General features: G+C 46.7%; 2 protein-coding genes and 1 long non-coding RNA gene across 4 annotated transcripts in view; 2 read left to right on the top strand and 1 right to left on the bottom strand.

Moving 5' to 3' along the window:
* The window catches only part of ZNF362 (zinc finger protein 362), a 210,759-nt gene that overhangs the window by 135,957 nt on the left and 47,989 nt on the right, over positions 1 to 26,813 (top strand). The gene's annotated exons all lie outside the window — the stretch shown is intronic.
* On the top strand, positions 1,443 to 24,698 carry CEP104 (centrosomal protein 104). Of its 2 annotated transcripts, none has more exons than XM_079986874.1 (22): positions 1,443 to 1,598; positions 3,378 to 3,508; positions 3,769 to 3,942; positions 4,506 to 4,644; positions 6,268 to 6,330; positions 6,798 to 6,874; positions 7,393 to 7,561; positions 8,617 to 8,775; positions 9,092 to 9,325; positions 10,190 to 10,393; positions 11,122 to 11,289; positions 11,509 to 11,682; positions 12,074 to 12,250; positions 12,972 to 13,178; positions 13,890 to 14,006; positions 15,312 to 15,348; positions 16,198 to 16,279; positions 17,734 to 17,842; positions 18,902 to 19,040; positions 19,203 to 19,270; positions 20,083 to 20,179; positions 20,516 to 24,698. In XM_079986874.1, the coding sequence occupies exons 2-22, from the start codon at positions 3,396 to 3,398 to the stop codon at positions 20,650 to 20,652; spliced, it is 2,844 nt and encodes a 947-aa protein (XP_079843000.1). In that variant the 5' UTR covers positions 1,443 to 1,598; positions 3,378 to 3,395; the 3' UTR covers positions 20,653 to 24,698. The 2 variants fall into 2 exon arrangements, with proteins under 2 accessions (XP_079843000.1, XP_079842999.1); XM_079986873.1 differs by having other exon boundaries at positions 1,447 to 1,602.
* LOC307222296 lies at positions 22,424 to 26,798 on the bottom strand. Its single transcript, XR_013841732.1, has 2 exons — positions 26,626 to 26,798; positions 22,424 to 26,084 (listed from the first exon to the last, which is right to left on the bottom strand). It is a non-coding gene; the product is annotated as an uncharacterized lncRNA (long non-coding RNA).

Genomic DNA, 26,813 nt, shown 5'->3' with positions numbered 1-26,813 from the left:
ACCTTAGCACCGAATACAGTACTTCCTTATTTAAGCGGGCAAATCTGTTTTATTCGTTTTCTTTAAACCGCATGCGCAAAAGGGTCTTTCCCGCCTCAATAAAAACGGCCAGGCTTGATCATTCCCAATGCGCATGCTCACCCCTTTGCCGCAAGCTTTCGCCATGTTAGCTTAGGGAGTGGTGCAGTCTTTCAACGCATGCGTGGAAATGTATTTTGGGCATGATCAAAGGCTCCGCCCCCAGCTGGTCATAGAGATAGAAAATAGTAGAGTCGTACTGCCAAGTATACTTTCTCGGACCTTTTAAATACAATGCGCGGGCTGAGTTATGGATGCTTCTTATGAATTGCTTCATCCCAAAGTCAGAAAATATTTATTGTAGGTCCCTCATCATCACTACATTTTTTTTTTGTTCACACAACAACCCCGTGAGTTAGATCAGCCTGAGAAGTAATGCTTTGAATGTCCAGTGTATGAGTATCATTCATCCCTAGAGGGCAAAGCGGCGGGGGGGGGCTGCTATAAAGGTCAAGTGTCAACATCAGATGGGAGTTGGCCCCTGTGAAGACAAGTGCTGGACAAGAGGGGCCACTGGCTTGCTCCAGCAGGCTCTTTTTTTGTTGTTCCTATGTTGACAACGAACACCCATACCAAAGCACTAGAGAACATGCTTTGCACTTAAAATGTCTCAAAGAATATCATTGTTGCTGCTTGAGAAACATGTAAAAAAAATGAGCAGGTTTAAGAGCAGACAGCTAATAACTCAGGTCCCTATGAATTTGATATCGATAGTTGGTTTCTATTTTAATATTGTTTCAATATTTTAATGTTGTATTTTAATTTTGTTTTTAAGTTGTAATCATTCAACTCGTTTTTATTATTGCTTGTAAGCCGCTCTGAGCCCGGCCTTGGCTGGGGAGGGCGGGGTATAAATAATAATAATAATAATAATAATAATAATAATAATAATAATTTGCTGCCACTGAAAATGTTACTTTCCTTACGTAGTATTTGGGGCTTGATTTCTCCCCATTCCTTCCCCTCCAGCAAAAGGTGGGGGCGGACTTCTGCTAGATTAGTATACAGTATTTTTTTTAGCCTGAGTCCTTGCTCTGAAGCAAGGATTGTCTCCAAAACTGAAGCCTTTCGTGTATGTGTGAATGTGTGCGTGTGTTGATTGTTAGACTGTGTACACCCTTAGAAATTTGATTAAAAAATAAATAGCGGGATATAAATGGTTCTAAATAAATAAAATGAGTACATTACCATAACTGATTTGTTTATTATTATTATTATTAGTTCTATGTTCCCGCAGCACCTTCCTCTACCTAACAGCGCAGGGGCGGAAAGGGTGCGAAGCAGTAAAGAGGCGAAAGGGCAGAGCGCCGCCGCGCGAAAGAGAGCGAGACCGCGCTTGCTGGCGAGCCCGATGGCCGCGTGCCATTGTTTTTCACCGGAACTTCCGTTTGGCGCGTCGACTTCCTCGGATAGCCTTGATCTCTTTTTAGTCTCCGCCCCGCCGCTCGGCTCGCGCCTGCGCAGTAGCGTCCAAGTGGTTGCTAGGAGAGCAGTGGCCCTAGTGATGGAGCCGGAATAAAGTAGGTAGGAAGAATGGAAGAGAGAGAGAAAGAAAGAAAGAGACAAAGCGAAGAGGGGCGGGGAGGGAAGGGCGCGCCTCCTGCTCCCCTTAGGATCCCCTCCCTTTTGGCGAGGGGGAGGAAGGTGTCGGCCCCTCCCTCATCCTTAGGTGGGGGGGGGATGGGAGGCGACCATAATAGAGGGTTGGAGGTGAAATGTGGGTGGGCATTTATATATTTATTTCATTGCATTTATATCCCACATTTTCCCCCTCCAAGGAGCTCAAGGTTTCCCCCCCCCCTCCTCATTTGGTCCCCACATCAACCCTGCGAGGTAGGCTAGGCTGAGAGGCAGTGGCTAAGTGTCCAGGGCAACTTCCAGGGAGCTTCATGCACAGCCAATGAATGAGCGGGGATTTGAACCCGGGCTTATGGGTCTCCTTTCCCCCCTGCTAACCCCACAGCAGCCTTGTGAGGTGGGTTAGGCTGAGAGGCAGCAACTGCCTCCTCCCTCACCAAGGTTACCCTGGGAGCTTCATGGCCAAGTGTGGAGATTTGAATCCTGGTCTCTCCCAGGTCCTAGTCCGACACTCTGGCCACTACGCCACACTGCCTCATGGTTTATGCCTTCCTGGCATGTTTCAACATTATTTGCCTCCCAGAAATGCAAAATGCAGCTCACAGGTGCGACAGCGATTAAAAACGTACGATACTCATATAATGGGTGGGCAAGTCACATAAGAGCCTGTGGCTCCCCGGATGCTGTTGGACTCCCAGCAGTCAGCATGACCAAAGTGATGGAACAATATCTAGGGGAGGTCACAGATGTTTATCATCCGTGCTCCATGGCAAGTTATTTCCAATCAATCTGGAAATCCAGAAGCCACGTTTTGTACCCTTGAGGAACTTTTTCTTTTAAAACATATTCAAGCTTTACATTGTTAGCCTATGGAACTGTCTACCCACAAGATCTGGCTTTGAGGGTCAGTTGACTATGCTTTATCCTTTATTAGTTTATCTAAACATTCATAAGAATGTAAAACGAACCTTGCCGAGTCAGAGCAAAGGCTCTTCTAACTCAGCGTCCACACCCCAAATTGGCTAGCCTGATGCTTCCTGATAGCCTGCAAGCTTGTCTTGTGCTGCTGGGATTCTGAGAGGCAACTGAATGACCAAAGTGCTTGACCATGTGGACCTTTGGTCTCATCTGGCAGTGGTGCTCTTGCATTCTTAACTTGCAGAATATAATTTCAAACTTCAATTGTTAAAAATCCATAATTTTGCATGTCTTACTCTAAAAGAATGTTGAATTATTTTTAAGAAAATAAGAAGAGCCTGCTGGAAAAAGCCAATGACACATCTAGTCCAGCATCCTGATCTCACAGATGTCTGTAAGAAACCTGCAAGCAGGACCAAACACAAGAGCACTCTCCTGTGGTTTCTAGCAGCTAGGGTTCAGAGGCATGGTGCCTCTGACAGTGACAGAAAAGCGTAGCCCTAATGGCTAGTAGCCATTCATAATATTTCGTAGACTTATCCTCTGTAAGTTTTATCTTATATTTTAAATCCACCCACAAGTTAGTGGCTCCCTCTGCCTCCTGTGGAAGCGAGCTCCGTAGTTTGTAACTATGTGATGTGTGAATAACTTTTCTTTGATCTGACCTGAATTTTCCAGCATTCAGCTTCATTGGATGCACCTGAGTTCTAGTGCTACGGGAGGAGGGAGGGGGAATCTCTAACCACTTTCTCTATGCCATGCAAAAATACTTATAATTATAAAGCATATTTCTTTTTCCCCAGTTAGTTCAAGAGGGCAGGATGCCGCACAAGATTGGGTTTATTGTTGTAAGTTCATCAGGGCATGAGGATGGCTTCAGTGCAAAAGAACTGATGGTCCACGCCCCAACCATCAATGGCTGGAGGTCACCAAGGTACTGTAAGTGACAGAAATTTTAGGAAGCACTTTGTCAGGTTGTGGGTTGTCAGGCTTGTGGGTTGCATGCAGTTTCCCTGGCAACTCTGGATGGGACCTTGCTAGAATCCTGAGGCCCTCGCCTTTGATTTTAAGAGTGTAGTTTCTGTCCATCACAGTTGAACTGCATGGGGGGAAGGGAATGATTACTTAGGAGCCGGGAACATAAGAACTTTGGCTTGGGGTGCTGAAGCACTTGGGATGTTTCTTTCATTCCAGGCTCTGCCAGTATCCCCAAGAAATCGTCCTTCAGATGGTGGAGCGATGTAGGATTCGAAAACTGCAGTTGCTGGCTCACCAGTACATGATTTCTAGCAAGATTGAATTCTACATCAGCGAGAACCTGCCTGAATATTTTGCACCATACAAATCAGAGAGGTTCCGAAGGCTAGGGTAAGTCTCCCCTCTCTGCAAAATGAGCCAGGCCTCAGTTCCTCATTTGCTTGGGGCAAGCAAGTTGTTTCTGAAAGTAGAGGAGTTGGTGAGCTTCTACTGGGCAGAAGCAGCAGGGACACTGCGTGGATTCTTACAGGGTTTTCTAATAAGCCATATCCATTCAGGGGATCAGTGTTTCTTGCACAGCCCAAGTAAGCCCGTGGAAGCACACACAAGCTCACGCAAGTTAGTTCCATTTTCTTCACTCTTGGTTTAGGGTTCTGATCACAAGGCAGGTGTCGGGGGGACCATCTGGATTCAGGATAAGAAGCCTTTCTAGCAGGGCTGTACCATACGGAGCAAGTTTGTTTTCTGCTGCTGTTAATTTCAGGCACATGTTTTTTCAGAGAATAAAGTCTTGCACTCGCCGTGTTTTGATTTTGGGGTGCACAATACACATGTCAGTACCAGGATGTCTGTCCTTGATGCTTTAAATGTAATCACGTATAATATGTCTTTTTTCTTCTCTACTGTGATCGCGTATAATATTGTCTTTTTTTCCCTCCACCCACCCCTTGCAGTTATGTGTCTCTCTCAAATAATGAGAAAACTGGCTACAAGGCGCGAGAACTGAAATCCGTCTACGTAGATGCTGTTGGCCAATACCTAAAGTTGACGTTCCACAAAAACTATGTCAATAGGTACAACCTGTACAGTCAGGTAAAATGAACCAAAAGGCTGAGGGGGTACTTCATGTTTTACTCGTCTTTCTGAAAAATGAATCTCCACCCAAGGAAGGCACAGCTTTTGAAGTAGCTGTGAGGTTTTTGTTTCTCTGTTTGGGGGACAGTTGCTGTTTTGTTTGCAGATTCCAGCTTTTCTGCACAGCTCTCATGGCTACTGCTTGCCCTCACACAAGGCCTCCACCCAACCTCTTTTCAGCAGGACATGCTTGACCCATTGAGTGTTGTCTGCTTAAAAGTGCACTGCCTTGCACACTTACCTGGAAGTAAACCCCACTGAATACAGTGGGGTTTATTTTTGAGTAAACATCCTCAGGATTGCATGGGAAACCCCACCTGCCTGTTGCCCACTCCAAAATCTGTGATGAGGTCTTCAGTGTGGAGGATCTCATGAGGTCACAACACCTGAGATGGCAACTTTTGCAGAACTAGTTTTTAAAATACTGGCAGCCAAACTTTCAAAGGACTCAGGACTTCTCTTCAGATTTTAGGAGTTCAGGGTCATCATTATGAAAAAGCATGATGGTGTTATTTCGCTATTCAAATCCATGGCAATACAGTGGATGCTCGGGTTGCGAATGTGATCCGTGCGGGAAGCACATTCGCAACCCCGCAGCGGCGCGTCTGCACACACGCGGGGCACGATTCAGCGCTTATGCGCAAAGCGCGATTTAGCGCTTATGCGCATGCACAAGTCCCGAAACCCGGAAGTAACCCGTTCCGGTACTTCCGGGTTCGGCACTGTGCGCAACCTGAAATCACACAATCCGAAGTGTCTGTAACCCGAGGTATGACTGTAAATAAAACACACAATAGCACTCAGCCTCCCTTTTGTCTAGATTATCTCTCACCAGTGGGGCGTATGCTTTTATTGTGTACAGTTCTATTGTTGACGGCCTTGGATGTAAGCTTTGCAAAAAGATGAGAAAGGAACTGTAATAACATCAAGTCAATACACTGGAGAATGCATTGGGGGAGAAAGAAATGACTTTTAGCCGACAGGGAACAAAAACTGAAAACGCTTTAGGAATTCTGATAGTATGAGGAAGAATGAAAGAAGGCATTTCTACATCTCCAGCACCCTTGCTTCACCGAATCAAGGGTGCTGGAAATGCAGTGTGCTCGATCCAGAGATTCTGAGGTTGCGGCCAGTGATTATTATCCTGCAACATCTGTCAGGCCACTGATTCCCCAGCCTTGTCCTAAAGGAATCTTAGGACCCAGGGGTTGGATGAATAAGTTTTCAAGAGCTTGGGGGTGGAGATGGCACTGTAGCTCAGCGGTGGAACATCTGCTTTCCATGCAGAAGGTCCTAGTTTCAATTCACCAATATTTCCAGGTAGGGCTAGCAAAGACCCCCTACTGCCAGCCTGTGTAGGTAGAGCTGAGCCATTTAAACCAGATTGCTATCTTCTGGGGGTGGGGCTCTTTGCCCTATTGCAAAACCAGACAAAAATGTGCAAAATAGGTAAAAATAGCAGGAATAGGCCCAATTTGCATTGATTATTTATGTCACAGCACTGAGCTTTCCCTGCTGCAGAATTTCACTTCTTTTAAAAGGCATAGAATGAAGCCTGCCCATTTTTCTTTTTCCTTTTAGGTTGCTCTTGTAGCAATAAATATCATTGGAGAGCCTGCAGATGCCAGCAATGACACTAATCATGTGAGTGTATGAAGTAATGAGCTGAGGGAAACCCTGGAACAACTTTACCTTCAGTTAGGGGGGGTGGTTCAGTCGTAATGCCAAGCCAGGTTTGGTTTCCAGTCCTGGTTTTTAGAGGGCGGGTGCAAGCTGCAGTCTGCTGGTTCAGACAAAGAGCAAAACCGTGGCACACCTAAGATCAAGATTGGTTGCTGGGAATCACAACCTGATAGGTTCCTCCTCTCATTATTCATGTAACGAAAGCAAAGGAGAGAGAGCCTATGCACAGGGATTCAAGGCAGCTTACAGCTGAAGTAGAAACAGCTAAAAACATAGGGGAAAAGCAATAATTAAAAAACAAGTAAAGATTAATAGAATATATGTATATAGGATCTATTATATCATACATAGCGTTAGAAGGGTACCACTTGCCATTCCTGGACATAGGCTTGATTTGTGGGATGCCCCCTGATTTTATCTTTCTGAAGTCTTCTAGAGAGAAGCTGATCGACCATTACCTTGGGAACAACCCAGATGACTCGGCCTTGGATGGAACATACACCGGGTAAGGATGAGGAAGAGCCACAGCTCAGTAGTACAGCAGAAGGTCCCAAGTTCAAGTTGAAAGCTTTTCTATTCCGCCAGGCCTCTTCAGGCAGAAAAAGAGTTCATCCTTCCACAATGGTTTATTGATGCTTGTTTTTTAAAAACTTCTTTTTGCTTTTAAGTTGTTCTTAGCTTTTTAAAATGCGTTTATTGTTTGGTTTTAATCTTTTTAATGTTTTAAACCACTTTGATATATTTTTTATGATTTAACAGTACATAAATACATTTTAAAATATATAAATAATAACCCATCAACTCCAGGTGGGGCTGGAAGAAACTTATTGCCTGAATCCTGGGAGAGCCTCTGTCAGTCAGTGAAGGACCAGTGGCCTGACTCGGAAACATAGGAAGCTGCCTTGCATTGTGTCCTAGATGTCAGCCAGAGTTTCATTTTCCCCATCCCCTTGCAAATGAAAAAAATAAAATCCTGTGTCTTAAACAGCTCCCCTAAGTCCCTGTTATCCCTCTCATTCCCAGGAAGCCAGATTTGATTTCACCACTGGATGACCTGGCTTTTGACATGTACCAAGATCCAGAGGTGGCGCAGATCATCCGCAAGTTGGATGAGAAAAAGCACGAAGCGGTACGCCAGGAGCATTACGACCATGCCAAGAAACTCAAGCAAGCTATTGCAGACCTGCAGAAGGTAGGGCCAGAGCACGGTAGGGAAGGGCCACACACAGCCAACTGATTTTATTATTTGCAGCAGAGGTTTTTGCAGAGTGTCAGCAGTTACTCGTAATCACGTACATCTCCCTGCTCGCTGAGGATTGCACACCCTACGCCTGATGAAGAGCACCAGTGGCCCTGCAGATGTTGTTGCACAACTCCCATCCTCAACCCTGACCATTGGCCATGCTGACCAGGGCTGATGGCAGTTGGAGCCCAACAACCTCTGGAGGAACCAAAGGTTCCTCACCTCTGCCAAAAATAAATCAGTTGGTTCCACTGGGCTCTTTGCCGCCCTTGTTTAGGCGCAGCCCCCATAAACTAATAAATGCAACAGCCAAACAAGAGCCCTTTTCCCCTCAGGCCCTCCACGTTCATTTCTTTCTCTTTAAAAAAGAGTTTTTTCCTTCACCTGTAGAGTTTATGCAGGAGGGGTGAAGAGGCAACTATCCCCCAGAACCTTCCTGTGCTAGGAGTTTCAGCCTCCTTGGAAGGTGGGCCAAGAAACAGAGTTGCATTAAGTCAGAGTAGACCTGTTGGAATGAATGGATATGACCAACTTAGGTCCATTAGTTTCAAGGAGTCTTCATTCGTCCTACTCATAGAAGACCCCTTGAAACTAATGGACCTAAGTTTGTCATATCCATTCATTCCAGCAGGTCTACTCTGACTTAATGCAGGATGCAACCTGGAGTTCGAGAACATTCCTCCAGAAGGATTTTCAAGATTGGGACCTTTCGTTCTTTTCTCTCTAAAGATCTGAAATGTCAAATCTAGGAGAGATATTATTTCTGTTTAGGGAGATGACTCTTTTTTCAAGCCTCGAGGGACCAAGAAGATGTATCTGAAGGAAACTACAAAAGAGCCCACCAGCTCTCTCTTAATACCAGCATGACAGTAAAAGAAGAAAGTTCTGCAGCTTCCTTGTCTCTTCTCGGCTTTGGGATAAGCTGTGTCCACTGCAGAGAATTCGCAAGCCCATTGTTCCATTCCAGGCTCCAGCAGTGACCTCTGAACTCCCCCTTCTTCCAGGTTGGCGAGCGGCTGGGCCGCTACGAAGTGGAGAAGCGCTGCGCCGTTGAGCGGGAGGACTATGACCTTGCCAAGCAGAAGAAGCAGCAGATGGAGGAGTACCGCCTCAAAGTGTACCAGCAGCTGGAGCTGCACAATCTCCTCGACCCAGATCTGTTGGTGAGCAACGTCCCTAGCAGGACAAGACAGGGATGAGATTGACCTTGCCCAGCTCTTCCTGCCATGCAGTTCAGAAGTATTGAGGGAGGTTTGGGAAGTCACTGAAGTCAGCTCCCATTGCAGCAAAGCTTTACTGTATGTTGGGAAGCAGTATAACAAGCATGGCCCCAGATACTGTTGGACTCCCACTCCCATGACCAGTGGCCAGGAATGATGGGGCGAGTTGTCGTCCCAGGACAACTGGAAGTGTTTCTCAAAATTGCTGCATGGCAAAATCTCTCTTGATGCACTTTTCTTCTCCTTCTCGTTCTCTCAGATCCGGCGGCCTCCCGACTTGCCTCTGGAACCTGTGGCTTATCCCACCGCTTCTCCCCAGCAGAAAAGGCCTCTGCTTTCGCCCCGGTGGGACAAAACCGAAGCGGAGAGCCCTGAGCCGCCACCTCCTGAAAAGCCACCAGAAGCTCCTTCTCCAGAGCCCATTGCAGCTCAGGCCATCTCTCCTCCCGCCGCCCAGGCCCCCATCTCCACTGAGGCTTTTCCAAAGATCAACGTAAGCCTAGTTTTCCATGTGTCCTGCAGATTAATGCCCTTCTGCACACAGCTGACACTGGATATTTCTGTGGCCTCTTTTTTATCTTCCTGCTTTGTTCTGAGGGCGGAGAGCAAATTGTGCCTGCTTTCAGTTCAACTGGGCTCATTGGTTGCAGTTTCTGTAAACCATCTAAGGCTGGGGATCCCTTTGGGCTGCTGAATGCTTCCCAGTTGAGGTGCAGCGATGCCTTCAGAGTCAGAAAAATAACACAGGAATTGTAGGAAGTACGTAGCTTGGGTAGAAAAGTTTATCGTCCTAGAGAAGACAAAGGCAGCCGTGCTTGGTCCTTTGTTCTCAGAGGATAGGTCTAAGTGACTTCTCATCTTGAGGTCTGAGAGAACAGGGTGAGGAGGAAGTTGAAAAACACGAAGCAACCTAAGGTGTATGAGTTCAAATAACAAAGCAATAGAGAAGTCAGCATAGAGATGAAGGTACAGGGAAAGTCTAGGAAGCTGGAGGTCCCTCACTCTATCTGTCTTAATCCCATATGAACCCCTTACTCTGTTTCCTTAATTGGACCCAATTTTCTAACATTTCTTTGCAAGGGGGATGTTGGAGCAGATCACCATTTTTGTACTAGTTCTGTGCTCCCATGGCTAGTGAAGCAAGGGAAGGGCTACAGCTGAGTGACGGAGCATCTGCTTTGCATGCAGAAAGCCCCAGGTTCAGTCCTCAATGGCATCAAGTAGGGCTTGGAATGTCCCCTGCCTGAAAGACTGGAGAGCTGCTGCCAGTCAGTGTATACAGTATTGAGCTAGTACTTTGTAAAAAACAGTGTCTTCTCTCTCTCCCTCTCCCCCTCTCTCTGTCTCTCTCTGCTAGGTTGAATTCTTGCCTTACGATGAGAGGCCCCTCCCGACTATTCGTAAGCAGCAGGAGGAAGGCTTTCCCTACTTGGACCCTGAGATGAACGAGGAGGACCCTGGGGACACCCCGAGAAGTGGCGTCGTCGGAGAGCCAGAGCCGCTGACCGAGAAAGCTCTGAGGGAGGCCAGCTCAGCCATTGAAGTGTTTGGGGAAGGCCTGGTAAAGACCTCGTAAACGTAGCTTAGTAATGGCAGGGCAAGCGCATTACTTTCATGTACAAAGAGTACCCTTGCACATTACAGGATGGAGCCCTGGATGAGTGGTGCAGGTGGTACAAAGAAAATTGAATTGATTTTATTTCTATTTGAGCCAAAATCAGCTACCCAGGCCTCTTGATCTGGCTTCTGGGGCTCTTTCCAGCCTGATACAGGTAACCTGGGGGTAGTACTGAGAGTCAACCCTGCTCCTAGCTGCATAAACTCATCCTGGGTTTTGTTACTCAGCGTGCCACACCAGCGTGTGATATTTATTTATTTGTTTATTTATATGCTGCCTTTCGGCCGAGGAAGACATCCCAAGAGAGCTCACAAGCAATATAAATGCAAATGCAAACCTACAAGTCAAAATATAGTGCAATACCATAAAAATCAAACTAAATCGTAACATTTCAGAAGTGTTAACATGCGTTCATTTTCCTGCCATAAAGGCAACAGAGTAATTTTTTTAAAAAAAAAACATTAGTGGAGAGCAAGAATAAGAACTTAAACAGCAGCGCCTCCTTTAAAGGGGAGTGGGGCAAGGCAGGTGGAATCACTTGCCCCTGGTGGCTCCAGCCGTCTCTCCCCTGCAGCAGTACTGGCCAGGCTCTTCCTGATGAAAGAATGACAGGTGTCGGCTTTTGTGCAGATCTGGGCTGTTCCAGCTCCTGAACATTCCCCTTTTGCCAGGTTGCAGGGGCCTATTCCAAGACATGGTCCTACCGCGAAGACTCGTTGCTCGCCATATACAAAAAGATGATGGAAGTATCCACAAACACGCCAAAGGATGACCTGAAGAACCTCCTTCGGGGCGCCATCTTCCTCATAGTGAGAGCCATAAAAGACATAGTCTCCTCGGTGAGCAATATCGGGGGGCTCGGGTCTAACATCCCTGTGAATGCCCTCCTCTATATCTTCTAAATGAGAATGTGTGGGAACTCAGCGGCGGGGTTCAGTGACTCCCAGCTTCAGATGGTTTTAAAGGTTTCCACACGCAGCAGCCCCATGCAATCGAAATTTCTCTCCCTTTTGACCACAGTTCCTGTTTTAACCACCTTGATGGTTTCCTTCTGGTAGGTTTTTCAAGCTTCCTTAAAGCTCCTAAAGATGATCATCACACAGTACATCCCCAAGCATAAACTTGGGAAGCAAGAGACCACTTACTGCGTGGAAAGGACCTTCCCCAACCTTCTCTCCAGGACGGGGGACTCCTCTGCCCGCCTTCGTGTAGCGGCTGCCAACTTCATCCAGGTCAGTCTAGTCAATACACAAAGACTTGCAGCTGCATGCAAGTGTTTGCCTGAACACATGACATTCAAGGTTCATGCATTGATCATTTCAACTGCATTACTGCAATGCGCTCTCTGGGGGGGCTTCACTTGCGCATGATCTGGAAGCTGCAAGTTAGTGCAGAATGCTGTGGCGTGATTGCTGACCGGTATGGAACAACTGTGTGTATCTATGTCACTACAAAATACTCCTCTTCTTTGTGTAGGTCTGAAGTAAAACCTGTAAGGCTCAAACCGCTGCTGAATCTTGCAGGACTTGGGAGGGCAGTTCTCAGTTTTGCTGAGTCGTGCCTTTATGGGCCGCATATTAACCGCTGACCCGAGCGTGCTGTGTCTTTTCCATCCCCCTCTAGGAAATGGCCCTCTGTAACGAAGTGAAGCCTCTTCAGATTATACCTGCTCACCTGGTGCAGCCTGTGAAGCCAAATTTCCCTACACATCTTGCAATGAGCCAGGTGGAATTAGTGGAACGCTTGCTGAAAGATATGGGGACGGATAACACCGGTTTTACTGTCGATAACGTCATGCGGGTAGGGAGCTGAGCTTCCAGTGGTTTCTGAATCTGTCTAAGATGGCTTCCTACATTCTTAATGAAGCCGCTTGCTCTAGGTGCAGCACAAACTCTGCAATTGTGCCCATACAATCATACCCCAGGGACGCAGGTGGCGCTGTGGGTTAAAGCCTCAGCGCCTAGGGCTTGCCGATCGAAAGGTCGGCGGTTCGAATCCCTGCAGCGGGGTGCGCTCCCGCTGCTCGGTCCCAGCGCCTGCCAACCTAGCAGTTCGAAAGCACCTCCGGGTGCAAGTAGATAAATAGGGACCGCTTACCAGCGGGAAGGTAAACGGCGTTTCCGTGTGCGGCTCTGGCTCGCCAGAGCAGCGATGTCACGCTGGCCACGTGACCCGGAAGTGTCTCCGGACAGCGCTGGCCCCTGGCCTCTTGAGTGAGATGGGCGCACAACCCCAGAGTCTGTCAAGACTGGCCCGTACGGGCAGGGGTACCTTTACCTTTAATCATACCCCACTCTCTTTCCTTCTCAGTAAAATCACTTAGAAAAACTTCTTTGGAGGTGGGAGGTGTGTTGTTGATGTTGCAGGCATTAGCCACTAGCACCCTGCACAGCCAGCTTTTTTCTAACACACTGGAAACCTGTAGAACCTATTTTTCCCCTTGTTTTTCAGGACATCGAATGTACACTTAAACCACCTCCATAAGACTCACAAAATGAATGCATGTTTTCTTCACCCTTAGTTTGCAACGGGAGCTCTGGAGCATCGAGTATATGAGGTCCGGGAAACAGCCCTCCGGATCATCCTGGATATGTATCGGCAGCACCGAGCCGTCATCCTGGATTACCTTCCTCCTGATGATGCCAACACACGCAAGAACATTCTGTACAAGACGCTTTTTGATGGGTTTGCTAAAATAGACGGCAAACTCACAGAAGCTGAAATAAGGGTAAGAAATGCAACTTTTTTCAGGTCTTGTGGTTTTCATAGGGGCTGTGCTGACTGAGGCAGGAAAACGATGGCCAGTTGCTGAAAACCACAGGAAGGGAGAGTGCTCTTGTGCCAGGATCCTGCTTGCCAGTTTCCTACAGGTTGGCCCCTGTGAGAACAGTATGTTGGACTAGATGGGCCATTGGCCTGATCCAGCAAGCTGTTACGCTCTTCTGTGTGTCAGGCTCAACCCATCAGGAAGGCAAAGTGATCCTTGCTGGATCAGACCAAAATGCCATCTGGTTCATCATCCACAATGACCAACCAGCTTTCTTCAGGTAGCAAGCCATAGAGGAAGCAGGCCTCCTGCTCCCACTGTTCGTTGGCGATGCCAGGTATCCATAGGTATACTCTTAGAACTAAACAACCTGTTCTCCATGAATTTGTCAAATCCCTCTTGGAAAACAGCCTTGAAGGCAGCAGCTTTCATCTTGTGGCCGTGTCACCATTGGCTTCTGTCTCTGCTCTCTGATTGAGTAAATTCTGCAGCTTGGTAGACAGGTGCATTCAGACATTATCCCTGTCTTTGCTCAGTGTTCCTCCTTTTCTTTTTTTGATGCTGTGTAAGCTGGGAACTCGCAGAATCCTAGTTCCAGAAAACAACCAGGCCAGTGTTGTTGGTGACTCGGGCCCCAAACCCAGCAACCTTCAACTGTGTGTGTTTTGACAGGCGCAGAGAAAGACGGCTACCGACGAAGCTGAAAAGCAAAAGAAAGACGAGATCAAAGTGTTGCAAGGTCAGCTGGCAGCTCTGAAGGACATGCAGACGGAAGCTCAGGCTGTAAAGGTATCTGATGGCCAACAAAGGTCTTAAAATGCTCTTCCGTTGCTTTATCCTTATGGGTAGAAGGAAGTCATAGAACATTTCTTTCATTCTCTCTCCCTGCCTTTTGAAATAGTATAACTCTTCCACCATTGCAAACTGAATGTGTATGGGTACCACTGTCCCTCCTAGTCAAGCTGCTTTTGTGGTGCCTCAGGTACTACCGGAAGCTGGTTGGTGGCATACAGCATATATAAAAACACAACAAAACATCAAACATTTAAAAACTGAATATCCTACCACTTCAAATGCAAAAATATAACAACCTCTCTCCTCCAGGATTGTTGCATCATTGAGATCTTTGAAAGCCTCGAAGGAGCAACATCATGCTTCCTTAAGGCTTTCCTCTTTGAAAGCCTCGAAGGAGCAACATCATGCTTCCTTAAACTGAGCCAGACAAGGCCAGCCCAAAACTTTCTTATCCAGTGGTTTCCATTATTTAACTTTGGGGAAGAACTGAAGCCCAAGTGAATTGCTTGCAGAAGGTCATTCCTCAATATGCCCAAGTAGGGCTGGGAAAGACCCCCATCTGAAACCCTGGAGAGCCACTGTCAGTTGGTATAGACCTGGGGTGGGAACCTTTTTGACTCCACGGGCCACCATCCTTATCAGGATCAGCCTTGTGGGCAAAAAAATGACATTTGGGCAGGGCCACACACCTGCCAATCACCCAACATCCCAAGAAAGTCAAGTGCAAAGTGCTGTAGAAACAAAGGTTTTTCTGTTTTTGCGAAGGGTTCCATGCAAACCCATTTCTGAATCAAACTGCCTCACGACAGCAATAGCTCTTTGTGGTCTCAAGCAGAGGGATTTGTTATTTAATATCTTTTGTGGCTGGAAAGGGCAGGGCCTGAGCCTGTGGCTTTCTGCATTTAGGAACATGTCTTTTACCAGATATGCCAACTGTCAAACATTGGGCTTCTGCTAAGGCTTCAGCCACATCCTTTTAATTCATTGTTATTAACCAGATTTCTTCTTCAATTCCTCAGTTGCTGAACAAAGAAAAGGATTTCGGCTGGAGAGAGGGGACTGATCTGTGATGCTCCAGATGTTTCTGGAGTCCAACTCCCATCATGCCTGGCCATGCTGGCTGAGATTGATGGGAGGTGGAGTCCCAAAAGCATCAAGATTCCCTGCTGCATAAGCACTTACCTGGGAGCAAGTCTCCCTGAACTTGAGGCTGGCTTCTGTATAAACAAGTGTAAGAATGTACGGTTTGTGATTCCGTTTACATTTTTGTTTTTAATTTATTCTACTTTTCTTCTTCAGGAGAAAGAGAATGATTTTCAGAAGTCCAAGGCTCAAGGTAGGCACATTTTTTAAAACCCAATATCCTCTCATAGTACATGCCTTTTATAAATTGTATTTGTAAAACTGCATATTCAATTCATCTTGAGTCTTGGTTTGCCATGGGTCAGAAGAAGTCAGAAAGCTATGAGTTCTGTAAACAGATCTTAGTGGGGATACACATTAGTTACATGTTAAGAGTATTTTAAGTGATGGTGCGGTGTATTCTAAGGAAGAGGGTGGGGGCATCCAAATTCCTCACTCAGGTAACTCAGGAGCAGGTGAAATTCCTGCCTTCCATACAAGCAACTTTTATTTTATTCTTACTTTATCCTTTTGCACAGATACTGCCTTGTTTGCCCTCTGTAGCCGGGAGAAGGGCATTGCTGCAACATTGGAGGCTCATTTCACTTTCTCCTTTTCCAATGTGGCATATTCTCTCATCTGCCAGCAAGTGCCCTTCTGCCTTCAACAATAGTGGGCAAGGCTGATGAAAGTGTTGTATTCTTCCCAGCAATAAAATACATTGCACTCTGCAGTGCTTAGAAGATGTGACACACACACTCCCACCAGGTGCACTGCTGTGAGGGATGCCCTAAGCTAGCCTTTTGCAACCTTGGGTTTCCAGATGTCGCTGGACTCCCATCGGCCTCATCCAGCATGGCCCAGTTTGTCAGGGATGATGGGAATTGTAGTTCCACAAACATCTGGGAACCCTGGGTTGGGAAAGGCTGTCCTAATGCATCCTCCACTAACCCCTCCACACAAAGTGTCCTTTTTCACCAGGAAATATATTTCAACACTGGTTCATTTCATTTCATTTCTTTTTTCTTTCCCTCCGCCTTCCCTTTATTTCCTTCTTTTTAAGCCGAGTTCTTGAAAAAAGCCCCACAGCCTCCAAAAGCAGACACTCCAGATGATCACACTTCAGTTGCAAATTACCTCGACAAGTAAGTAAGAAAAATATCAGTGAGCAGTTAGTTCCAGAACAGATAAATTGGGTTGAATAAGTCAGAACTGCCCGTCTTTTGGCTGGATTTTAAAAAAAGTACTTTGTCATTATTTCCTGCGCTGATCACCATTTCAGGAGTAAACACTGTTTTTGAATGGCCCTTCAGATCTGTCTGTTTTTTATTTTATTTTTATTTTTATCATTATTATTATTATTATTATTATTATTATTATTATTATTATTAAAGAATTTATCCGACTCTTCAACCAGGAAGAGCACCCAGAGCGCCTTGCAGATCACTACTGTTCCTGCTCTCATAGACTTAAAATCTAAAAGCATGAGATGAAAATGGGTTGGGCGGGAGAATGGAATAAGCAAACATGAGTGCAAGTTCATAGTCACAAGTCCTCCTAATGAGCTCAAGGAGGGGGAGCTGCTGGCCTCTTAGCTGGGTGTCAGTGACATTGCCCTGCTTCCCTCCTCTGCTGCAGCCTAATGGAACAGCCATTAAATCAAAAGACGCCTGCTCCTTGGGAGAAAGGCGATGGCAAACCTAGACAGTATCTTAAAAAGCAGAGACATCACCTTGCCAACAAAGGTCCGTATAGTTAAAGCCATGGTTCTCCCAGTAGTGATGTAGGGAAGTGAGAGCTGGACCATAAAGAAGGCTGATCGCCGAAGAATTGATGCTTTTGAATTATGGTGCTGGAGGAGACTCTTGAGAGTCCCATGGACTGCAAGAAGATCAAACGTATCCATTCTTCAGGAAATCAGCCCTGAGTGCTCACTGGAAGGACAGATCCTGAAGCTGAGACTCCAATACTTTGGCCACCTCATGAGAAGAGAAGACTCCCTGGAAAAGACCCTGATTTTGGGAAAGATTGAGGGCACAAGGAGAAGGGGACGACAGAGGACGAGATGGTTGGACGGTGTTCTTGAAGCTACAAACATGAGCCTGACCAAACTACGGGAGGCAGTGGAAGACAGGAGTGCCTGGCGTGCTCTGGTCCATGTGGTCACGAAGAGTCGGACACGACTAAACAACTAAACAACTAAACAACAACAACAATGGAACAGCCGCTGCCAAGTGATGAGACTGAAGCAGAAGCCTGGCTTCTCAGCAGAACTAGTGGTGGCCCTGCATCCCTCTTTATATTCTGCACCCCAGATTCAAATCCTGTGTTCATTGTACGTTAGGCAAAAGTCGTTTGCATTTGTATAGGCTGACTGCCAATGCATTAGCTTGTCCAGTTTGCATTCTTTGCCATAAACCACCCTGCAGGTGCCTCCTTAACACAGCTCAGTGGTAGGAAGAGAGATTTGGACCACAGAGTGGGACATGCAAGACGTAGATATGCCCTGAGCCCCTCATTCTAAAGCAAACCAGGGTGCTGGAGGCCCTGCAATCCCCCTGCCTTGACCTCTGCCCTCGTTGCTCTTCCCCAACTCCAGCCTCTGCATCTTCTGTGGGGAGAGAGACGAATCCTTCACGGAGGAAGGCCTGGATCTCCACTACTGGAAACGTTGCCCAATGCTGACAAGGTGCGAGTTCTGCAAACAGGTGAGCCCCCGCCATGAACACGTGTTGTGCGTTTTTGAGGGGACCTTGGATGTGTGCCACAGCAGGGACTGTGTTGGTGAGCCCTGCAGTAACAGCCCAGAGACCTGGGAAAGGTTGGAGAGAGACATGGCTCCCCTTTGGTGCAGCATGTTGTGGTCCTGTCTATCTTTGCTGCCCTAGATGTGGCAGTCATTTTGCATCATGCCATGCCCCTGTCTTGCAGCTGTTTTGGAACTGGGGCCTGCAGCACATTCTCAAAACTCCAAAATGTGCTTACTGGCCCAGAAAGGTGAGCAACCTCTGATCCTGTATCTGAGTTCATCCCATAGAATGTGGGTTCACTCCAGCCAATGCGCTCTCTCTCTCCCCTGTACAACAGCAGAAGAGGTGGCATCCAGACCAGAGATGTGATTAGGTGGCGGGGTGTGAAAGGGCTGAGCCCCTGCCTACCCACACTTGCACCCTTAATCCCAGGTGCTAACAATTAGGGCTTTGGCATGAGAAACATTTGGCTCTTTGGGGAATTATAGGGACAGAACTACCCAAACTGTATAGAATCTTATTCATGTATGCTACTACAGCGGCAAGAATGTTACTTGCCCCAAAATAGAAAGAAGTAGAAGTCCCAGCAAAGGAAGAATGGATACAAAAACTTATGGAATATGCAGAAATGGCAAAACTTACCAGAAAAATAAGAAATCAAGATAACAAACTTCTTATAAAATAATGGAAATGGTTTATTAAATATTTACAGATAAATTGTAAACAGATGAGAACATTGGCAGAATTATTGTAATAACCTGCAATTTCATAGTATATATTTAAAGTAGATGAATAAATGAACAAATTAAGTTAATTTGGATACTGTATGCAGAAGATATTAAAAATAAATTTAGGGAACCACAGAAAGAGAGGGAAGGAAGCCAAGTTTTGAAATGTTAAAATGACTGTGAAATTATTGAAATGTATAAATCTGAAATTATAAGTAAAATTTAAAAGAGAGAGAGAGAAAAAAAAACATTTGGCTCTTGCCTCAGACTGTGGACGGTCCCCTTCCAGGTGGTTGAGATTGCCAGCCTGACAGAGCACCTGCTGACAGAGTGCGACAAAAAGGATAACTTTGACAAGTGTCCGCGCTGCTGCGAAGCCCTGCTGAAGGACGAGCTGCCCCGGCATGTCAAGGGAAAGGCCTGCAACCGTAAGGAAGAGCGGGGCTCTGGGTGGGCTGGCAGGGAGCAGGCACAGCGGCCTCCGCCAACCAGGCCCTCTCCAGACATTTTGGACTCCCATCAGCCGAAGCCAGCATGAGATTGGGACATGCAGTCTGCAATGACATCTCTCTGCTTTCTCCTCTTTCCAGCTGCCAAGCCTGAAAAAGTGGCCAATCACTGTCCATTGTGCCATGAGAATTTCACGCCAGGAGAGGAGGTGAGAGCCATCGTCCTTAGCCCGGCCAGTCACTGCTTAAAGAGAGGGAAAGGAAGGGTTGACCTTACAAGAAGGGTTATCCTCCAGTCCTGGTTGACCAAACTAGAATTGCATAGCACCTTGCCTGTCTTATTGTATTAGCAGCTTGGCACAGCAGCAAGGCAGTGTGAAACAAGCATAGTGGGCAGTTCCACAGAAGTGCTCTCGATGCAGCTATAGCATCTCTCTGGGATGAATTCATCTTCCTATTTGGCTCCAGCTGCTTGATTTGTGTCCATTTTATCCTGCCCTTTCCCCATAGGTGGTTCTGTCCCGGCCCCCTTTTATCTTCCCAACCACCCTGCAAGGTGGGCCAGAGGTAGATGCCACGAGAGCAGCATAGCTGCCGCAGAAAGCAGGGACCCCGACTCTTTCACACATTGCACAGTTAGACAGTGGTGTTGACTGCCGGAAGATGCAGAGATGGAGCCTAACTGTCCTGGCTTTAAAGGCGGGGTAGACTCATAGAGGAGGCTAAGGCAGTCAATGACCCCTAGTCATTATGACCATGCCCTTTGACCAATATTAGACACAATGCAGTCCCAAATCCCTGGGTGTGGGGAGGCTATTGCACTTACTCCCTGCCTATCCATTTCCCAGAGACATCTGACTGGGTGCTAGGCTGGATGCTCCTTTGGTTTCATCCAGCAGGGCTCTTTTTTCCAGGTTCTTCACCTTACATGCTGCATCTCTTCCCTACCTGCTTGATTTCATTATCTGTGTGAAAGACCTGATCCCTTTTTGACCTTCTCCCCTCCTTCCTTTCCCCGTAGGCCTGGAAGGTGCACCTCATGGGCAGAGACGGCTGCCGCATGAACCTGAGACGGACCCAGTCCTTGAACAAGAGCATGCCAATGCAGCCAGTTGCCGGTACGGCCTCCATTGTTGGTTTCACACAGATGACGCTTAGGCAGCGGGGTGGTGTCTGTTTGCCTCCCCAGAGCACGAGGCGGCTTTCTTCCAGCATCCGGACACCTACAGGTGTCCCTTTTGTAAAAAAAACAGTGGGAAGCTGAGAATCTAAGGATGTGTGTATATTTTGTGTGGGAGACACATCTCCACACTCACCTGGGGAACCTGGGGTTGTATACTCAGCCCCGCAGGCATGAACGAGAGTGCATTGTGAACGAGGCGTATCCTGCAACGGCGCCTGCTTTCATCTCTGTCTAAACTCAAACACTCTTCTCCCCCACCCCAAATTTTCAGGCAGGCCTGTCGGAGCACCTCTCAACCGATCCGGGCCGACGGGCATGAAGCTTCGCTCCCCATCGGTTGGCAGCAAGATCCCCACCCCACGAGGAGGCATGAATAAAAGCACTGGCAGAACGTATGCAAAGCGATGACGCGGATCTCTTCTTTCCTTTTGGCTCCGCAACCGGCTGCACTTTACGTATCTTGCTCTAAGATTCTGCTTGCAGATAGCGGCGGTACCCTGCGTCACACTCCTCTCCTTCCCCAAGTGGCACAGTTATAAGCCAATCGCATCTCTGTATGATCTTCCCTGGGGATTGTCCACACAGGTGGAGAAGTTGCACATCCAAAACTCCATCTGGTGGGTGCTCACTCCTTGACTGTGATCTCTTGCAGCACAAAAGCAGGGAAAAGAGGAAGCCTTGTCTAAGCCTTCTTACACCCTCTAGTTTCTGGGTCACTTTCACCTTGCGCTGCAGGCCCAGGCACAAGAAGGTGGGTTCTTATGTTACATGGGTTGTCTGAATTTAGTGGGATTTGCCATGCCAGTCTTTCTCCAAGCCCTACCTAGTTCTCGTCAGAATTTCTCTAGGCAGAGTGACTTACAGTTAGGCTCAGCCTGAAGCATTTGCTCACGAGGTGTGTTCTACACATTAGGTTCTGTTGTGTCTCCTGCTGCTCTTGAAGATTCCCCGCTGGATTCTGTGGGGTTTCTGCAGGAGATGTTCCCCCCATAAGTCTGATGTGTCTGTCTCCCACTCTGCTGCTCTTATTGCCCCCCCTAAAAAAAACCTACCACCTGAGGCACCCTAGGAAGGCAGTGCCTGTTCCTTGTTCATAATCAGATACTAAAGAAACGTACAGATTTAAGCCCCACAAACTAGGCAGCCGGGCTGCCAACCATAGGCCTTTCTGCCCTCTTCCTGTCTGGTTGAAAGGTACATTCCTCACCCTATTTTCTAGGAAGTTTTGCTGATCCACCATCACCTCCAAATGCGCATATGAGAGAACTGCAGTGGCCAATAAATATTGGCCTAAGAACCAATTCGTGCTATTTGGGTGGTCAGGGGGGTACAGCTTTTGGCTGCCTGTTCCATTTCATCTTTCTAGTGGGGGGTAGGAGTGGGAATTACATGCTTAAATGCTTGCATACTTTTTTTAAAAAAAGAAACCTCTCCAATGTCAGAGGAAAGGGCTCTCACCTGGCCTTCTCCTTGACATACTAGAGTTTCTGCATACATCATGGGTAGACAGCTGATGGCCCTCCAATGGTTGTATCCAACTAAGTTCTACTCAGAGTAGACCCGCTGAAAGCAGTGAGTTATGCCAATAAACATCAACGGGACGCACTTTGGTTACAACCCCAGAGGTTGTGGGACTCCAGCTCCCATCAGCCCCAGCCCACAACGTTTGGAGGCGCACAGGTTCCCCATCCCAGGAATCCTTGGGATGTTTTCATTTTCAAAGCATTTAATTCCCTTACCTGCAGTATAAACTACTGAGGTCTAACCAGAGCTGCCCCATTTGACCTATTTGATCATGTTCTGCTTGAAAAGATGGGGCAGACCAGAATCCCCTTCTCTAGAGCTCAAGAGGCAGTTCTAGTAACCCAGCACATGTGTGGGCACGGCACATTATGTTAAGAAGCAATAGGGGGGAGGGGAGAACCCAGAATCTTCACTATGTGCAAAGCACTCTGGAAATGAGAACTGACAGGTGGTTGCAGTTCTTGCAGATCTAAATAATATATCACCCTTGTGTTCCCAAACGGGGATTTTCCAACCTCTCTAGGAGGTTGCCCTCCCTCGGAGAACATAGCGTAACACTTGGGTGATAAAAGGATGCATCCATTAATGGGAAGGGATTTCCCATGTAACAGAAAAGTTTGAAAACCACTGGATCAGGTTAATGAAAATCCTTAACAACCTCAGGAATGTTAATCAAGTCATGAAAGGGTTTAGTTGCCATCCCATCCTTCGCTTTAAAGGATCATCTGAAAGGACAGCATTATAAAACTTGTTCAGCATCTTCTTATAAGATGTGTAATGGCTGATGTGGGATCTGCAGGCTTTTGAATTGTGCAAACTCTTCAAGAAGCAGAAAGAAAAGGTGGCCAGATACAGAGGGCATAACTACTATTGTGACCCCTTATAAACGTTATCCTTTTATTTTTTACGGCCTCGCAACTGTGTAGACTAGAGGGATTATGGAGGCGAAAGAAGGAGTCTAGAGATCACCAGCTTAGATGGCTTTTTAAAAAATAGATAAGTTCATGGAGGATTGAATGAGATAGTCAGGTGGAAGCTCTGTGCAGAGCCCACCCAGGTATTAGGGAGAATGAGGCCACTGCCTTAAGCAGCAAAAGCCCCCAAAGTGGCGTCCTACCACCTCTGCCAGCAGCAGAGAAGCACTGCCCATTTCAGGCAAAATCACATCTATTTGGGGCAATATCTCACCCCGAATCAGTGTGATCTTGCCTGAAATCAGTGCCAATGGCAGTGCTGCTTCTCCGCCAGTGACAGATGCAGTAGGAGACATACTGGTGGCACAGCGAGCAGCGGCAGGAGCAGGTATAGTGGCGGCGGCAGCGGGGTCAGGCAGCATTTCCCATTTTGCCTAAGCGGTGAAACAGGATGCACTTCCCCTGGCTCTGTGTATGTGCAGGTGTAGCATATACCTCTTTATTAAAAAATAATTTTAAAAGAGCTAGAGACTGGGCAGTGGGGAAAGCGACCCTGCTCCCCTTCTAGCCCTGCTTATGGGCTCCCAGAAAGCATCTGGTGAGTGCTAAGTTAGATGGACCCGTTGGGCTGATTCAGCAGGGCTTTTCTTAGGGGGCTTTCATTCCTTTCCTTCTGCAGAAGACTTGATTTAGCCTTCCTTTTCTGGTCCTCGCAGGTAGGAGCAGCAAACCTAGCACAGCGGAGGAAAGGCTTTTGATTGGGGTGGGACACTGTTCCAATTTTAGATGGTTGTGCTGTGCTACGAGGAGCATAAGTGGGCATTAAGCACTTGCACGCTTTCTGGCACAAATCAAACACGCCTATGGACACACACACACAGAGCATTCCCTTTATCTACTCACAAGCATGTCAAGTAAGAGTAAGGCACAGGTGGGTGTATTTATCACTCCCCACCCACCCACTGAGTGAGTTGTGTAGAAAAGCTCTCTTCTGCCCCCTTAAGTGGGGTCTGAGGGCCACTGTAACAGCTGCAGAGCGTGCCCAGCACCTCCTGGCAATTCCACCTCCTTATCTGAGCCTCTCTCAACCCTGTTCCATCCCCCCAGAAGCTACCATAAGTCAGGCCTTGTACTGGAACCTCTTGAAACCCTCATTCCTGGCCCATCCCAGGCCACAGATATGATGCTGTGGGTCATGATGCAGATGAGCTGCTGCTGAAATGGGCAGGTGGAAACACAGAAGGGGAGGGGAGGTGGATGTTTCCCCAAACAAAGGCCTGGATTGTCCTTTGGCTTGTTTAGGGCAGAACAAGAAGGTACATTGGCAAACGCAAGTTCCCAATTCTTTTGTCTGCTGAAGAACAGGAATCCTGGGGCAGGAGAGAAGCAGCCGGGGAGCCCACTTGACATGCACCTAGAACCCCCGTTCACTGCTTTGACCCAAACCAGACCTTTTTTGGATATAACAGGTAAAAAAAGCCAGTGGATGGGTGGGGTTGGGAGAACAGCCAGTGGGATACAGATTAAATACCCCTGCTTTTTTACCCCTGGGAGTCATCCCTTTTCCTGCATTAACATGCCTTCCTGTACGCCTTCCTGTGTAATCACAGGATCTTGGTGACCTTGGCTAGAAATAACCGAGTTACCTCTAGGGAGGGAAACGTGTTTGCAGGAGCAAACTTTCAACGCAGGATATCTTTAGGTGCACAAGATGTGCGCTTGCCCTTCAGTTTCCCCAACGTGGGGCCAGGGTTTGTTGCAACTCTCTACCAAGCCAGTCTCCAGTCAGAGGCTCACCTAAAGGGGGCTGGCGCCAACACGTCTTCAGTTGGGGTTTTCAAGACTTAAGTTGGATAGCTTGCCATGTTGCAACTTAGCCATGCTGTATGGTTTTGTAGGAAATGAGCAAATTGCTGGATAGCAGGCCTGATTCCAGAGTTTTGCAAACTCCTTTTGTTACATCACCTTGCACACAGGTTTGTACTGCTCTGATAATAAAGGTCTATGTTTCAACAAGGAGTGGCAGTTATTCTTTTTCTCTTTTTGAAATATGTCTTTCTTTCTGTGTTTATTGTGTTCTATATGTAGTCCACCGTTCCAAAGATTTGGCACTGGTTACGCTCTGCCCTGTCCTTGCCACCATAGCCCAATTCAATAATAAAAATATAAAAAATTGGACTGTTTAAAGAAAAAGCACACTAGCTCAAGTTTGGGTGAATCTCCAAAGGGAAATCCACAGAGAAGAGCAGCTGAGAATTCTGCTTAGCCTCATGGGTCTGATTTGTGCATAGAAGTTAAGCTTTGGGCAGCATTTTCAGCTGATGTTGAAGTCCGTAGCATAGTGCAGATCAGGTAGTACAGAGGTGGTCTGTGGACCTTTGGTGGTATCAGATGGTCCACAACAAACTTGCAAACATTCGAGAACATTGGTGTTTGGCTCAGCACTTGATTTATTTTACTGGACAACAAAGGTCAAGGCTGTGTTGATCAGGGCCAAAATTTCAAGCTAACAAGGACTCCTGATATGGCACTGATTTTTGACAATGATGCCAGCACTTAAGGAAAAAACATATTTGTTTTTAAGCCAGATGAATAATCTGTGGCTTTTTAAATGGTATCACTTGTATATTACATAGCTTTTATTGGTCACATTTTGTCAGCTGTATTTGTGTTTTTCATTGGATGCAATCTAGCCAACTCTTCCTGCTTCATTATTATATTGGCCACAGATAGCTATGTGCTGGTAAGGGTTTCACAGGATGGAGTTAACTGAAGGGTAATATCTGCTCCCATATAGTACATTATAGAACTGAGTTTCTCATCCATTAAAAAGAGGGTGCATCTGTTCCATTAGAAAGGCAAGACTAATTATTAAAATATTAGTTGGGTGTAAACTTTATAACATGTATGCATGTGCTTTGATGTGTATTACAACAGCAAAAGTTTGCTAAGTGGTCAGATGAAACACCCATCAACTTTCAAAAGACGGACAGGATGGCTGGGACAAACGGTTTGGGAACCAGAGATCCTTGTCTGGAGATCCCAGAAAACCTCTGCTAGTCAGAGTAAAAACTATGTGCAATGGACAAACTATTTGGCTTGGCATAAGGCAGCCTCCTGTGGTCTTCCCAAGATTGGACTACAACTCCGATCACTGTTATCTCTGTGATCAGGCTGGAGGGAGTTGGAATGGAGCGACATCTGGATGGCCATAGCTGCCCAATCCCTGACATAGTGGGACATGGGCCTGAAGGCTTTTTAAAAGATACATCCCGGCTTATTGAGCTGCTGTGTTTCATCACCTGCACTTTGAATTAGACCCTGCATGCATCAGGGAGGCACTTCAGATAGCCACCATTCGTCAGACACTTCTTCGGAGTACGCAGACCACTCAGACCATATCTATATGGACAAACCACCATACAGAGAATCATAGAATGTGCTTTTGGCACTTTTAAATGAATGATTCCCCCCCTATATATATATATATATATATATATATATATATATATATATATATATATAACTTTAATAACAAACAGGGTTGATTTAAATTGATTGTTATGGCAATTGCAAATCAGCTCCTGGGTTAATACCAATCAAACAAAAGGAAAGGCGGGAAGCCTGTGATTGCCAGCTACCCTTTTCTACCCTTTTAGGCGCACCGTTTCCGTTTAATTGACAGCCATAGAGTTTTTAGTATAAGGCGGTTTACATTCGCTGAGGGGCAACCTATGCAGACAACCATAAAGATACCATCGAAGTTGGATATTGGGCTAGAGCGGCCTCTTCATTTTATTACCGTGCAAATGAGAAACGGAAGCGGCAACTGGATGTCGCATATCTATATGCTTTTCATGTAATATTTTTACTTCTAAATTCTACATTTGAAAATGTAACGCGCTGGGACCTGCTGAAGGGCAGGAAATAAATTTAAAATTACCATCAAATCTTTTTTTAAGGATATCACCCATATGCGCCACACACACGTCCGCCCGCTTTTCTGCGCCCACTTCATAAGACTATACAGTATAGGACATCTCGCCATTTCCCATTTTTTCCGTTATTGACGGCACAGGAAGCGGAAGCGCGTCTTGGACCGGAAGCGCGGTTGACGCCGGAAGCGGAAGC

Source organism: Podarcis cretensis (assembly GCF_951804945.1).
Source record: "Podarcis cretensis genome assembly, chromosome: 8".
NCBI classification, from domain to species: domain Eukaryota; kingdom Metazoa; phylum Chordata; class Lepidosauria; order Squamata; family Lacertidae; genus Podarcis; species Podarcis cretensis.
This window is presented reverse-complemented; position numbering and strand designations above follow the sequence as displayed.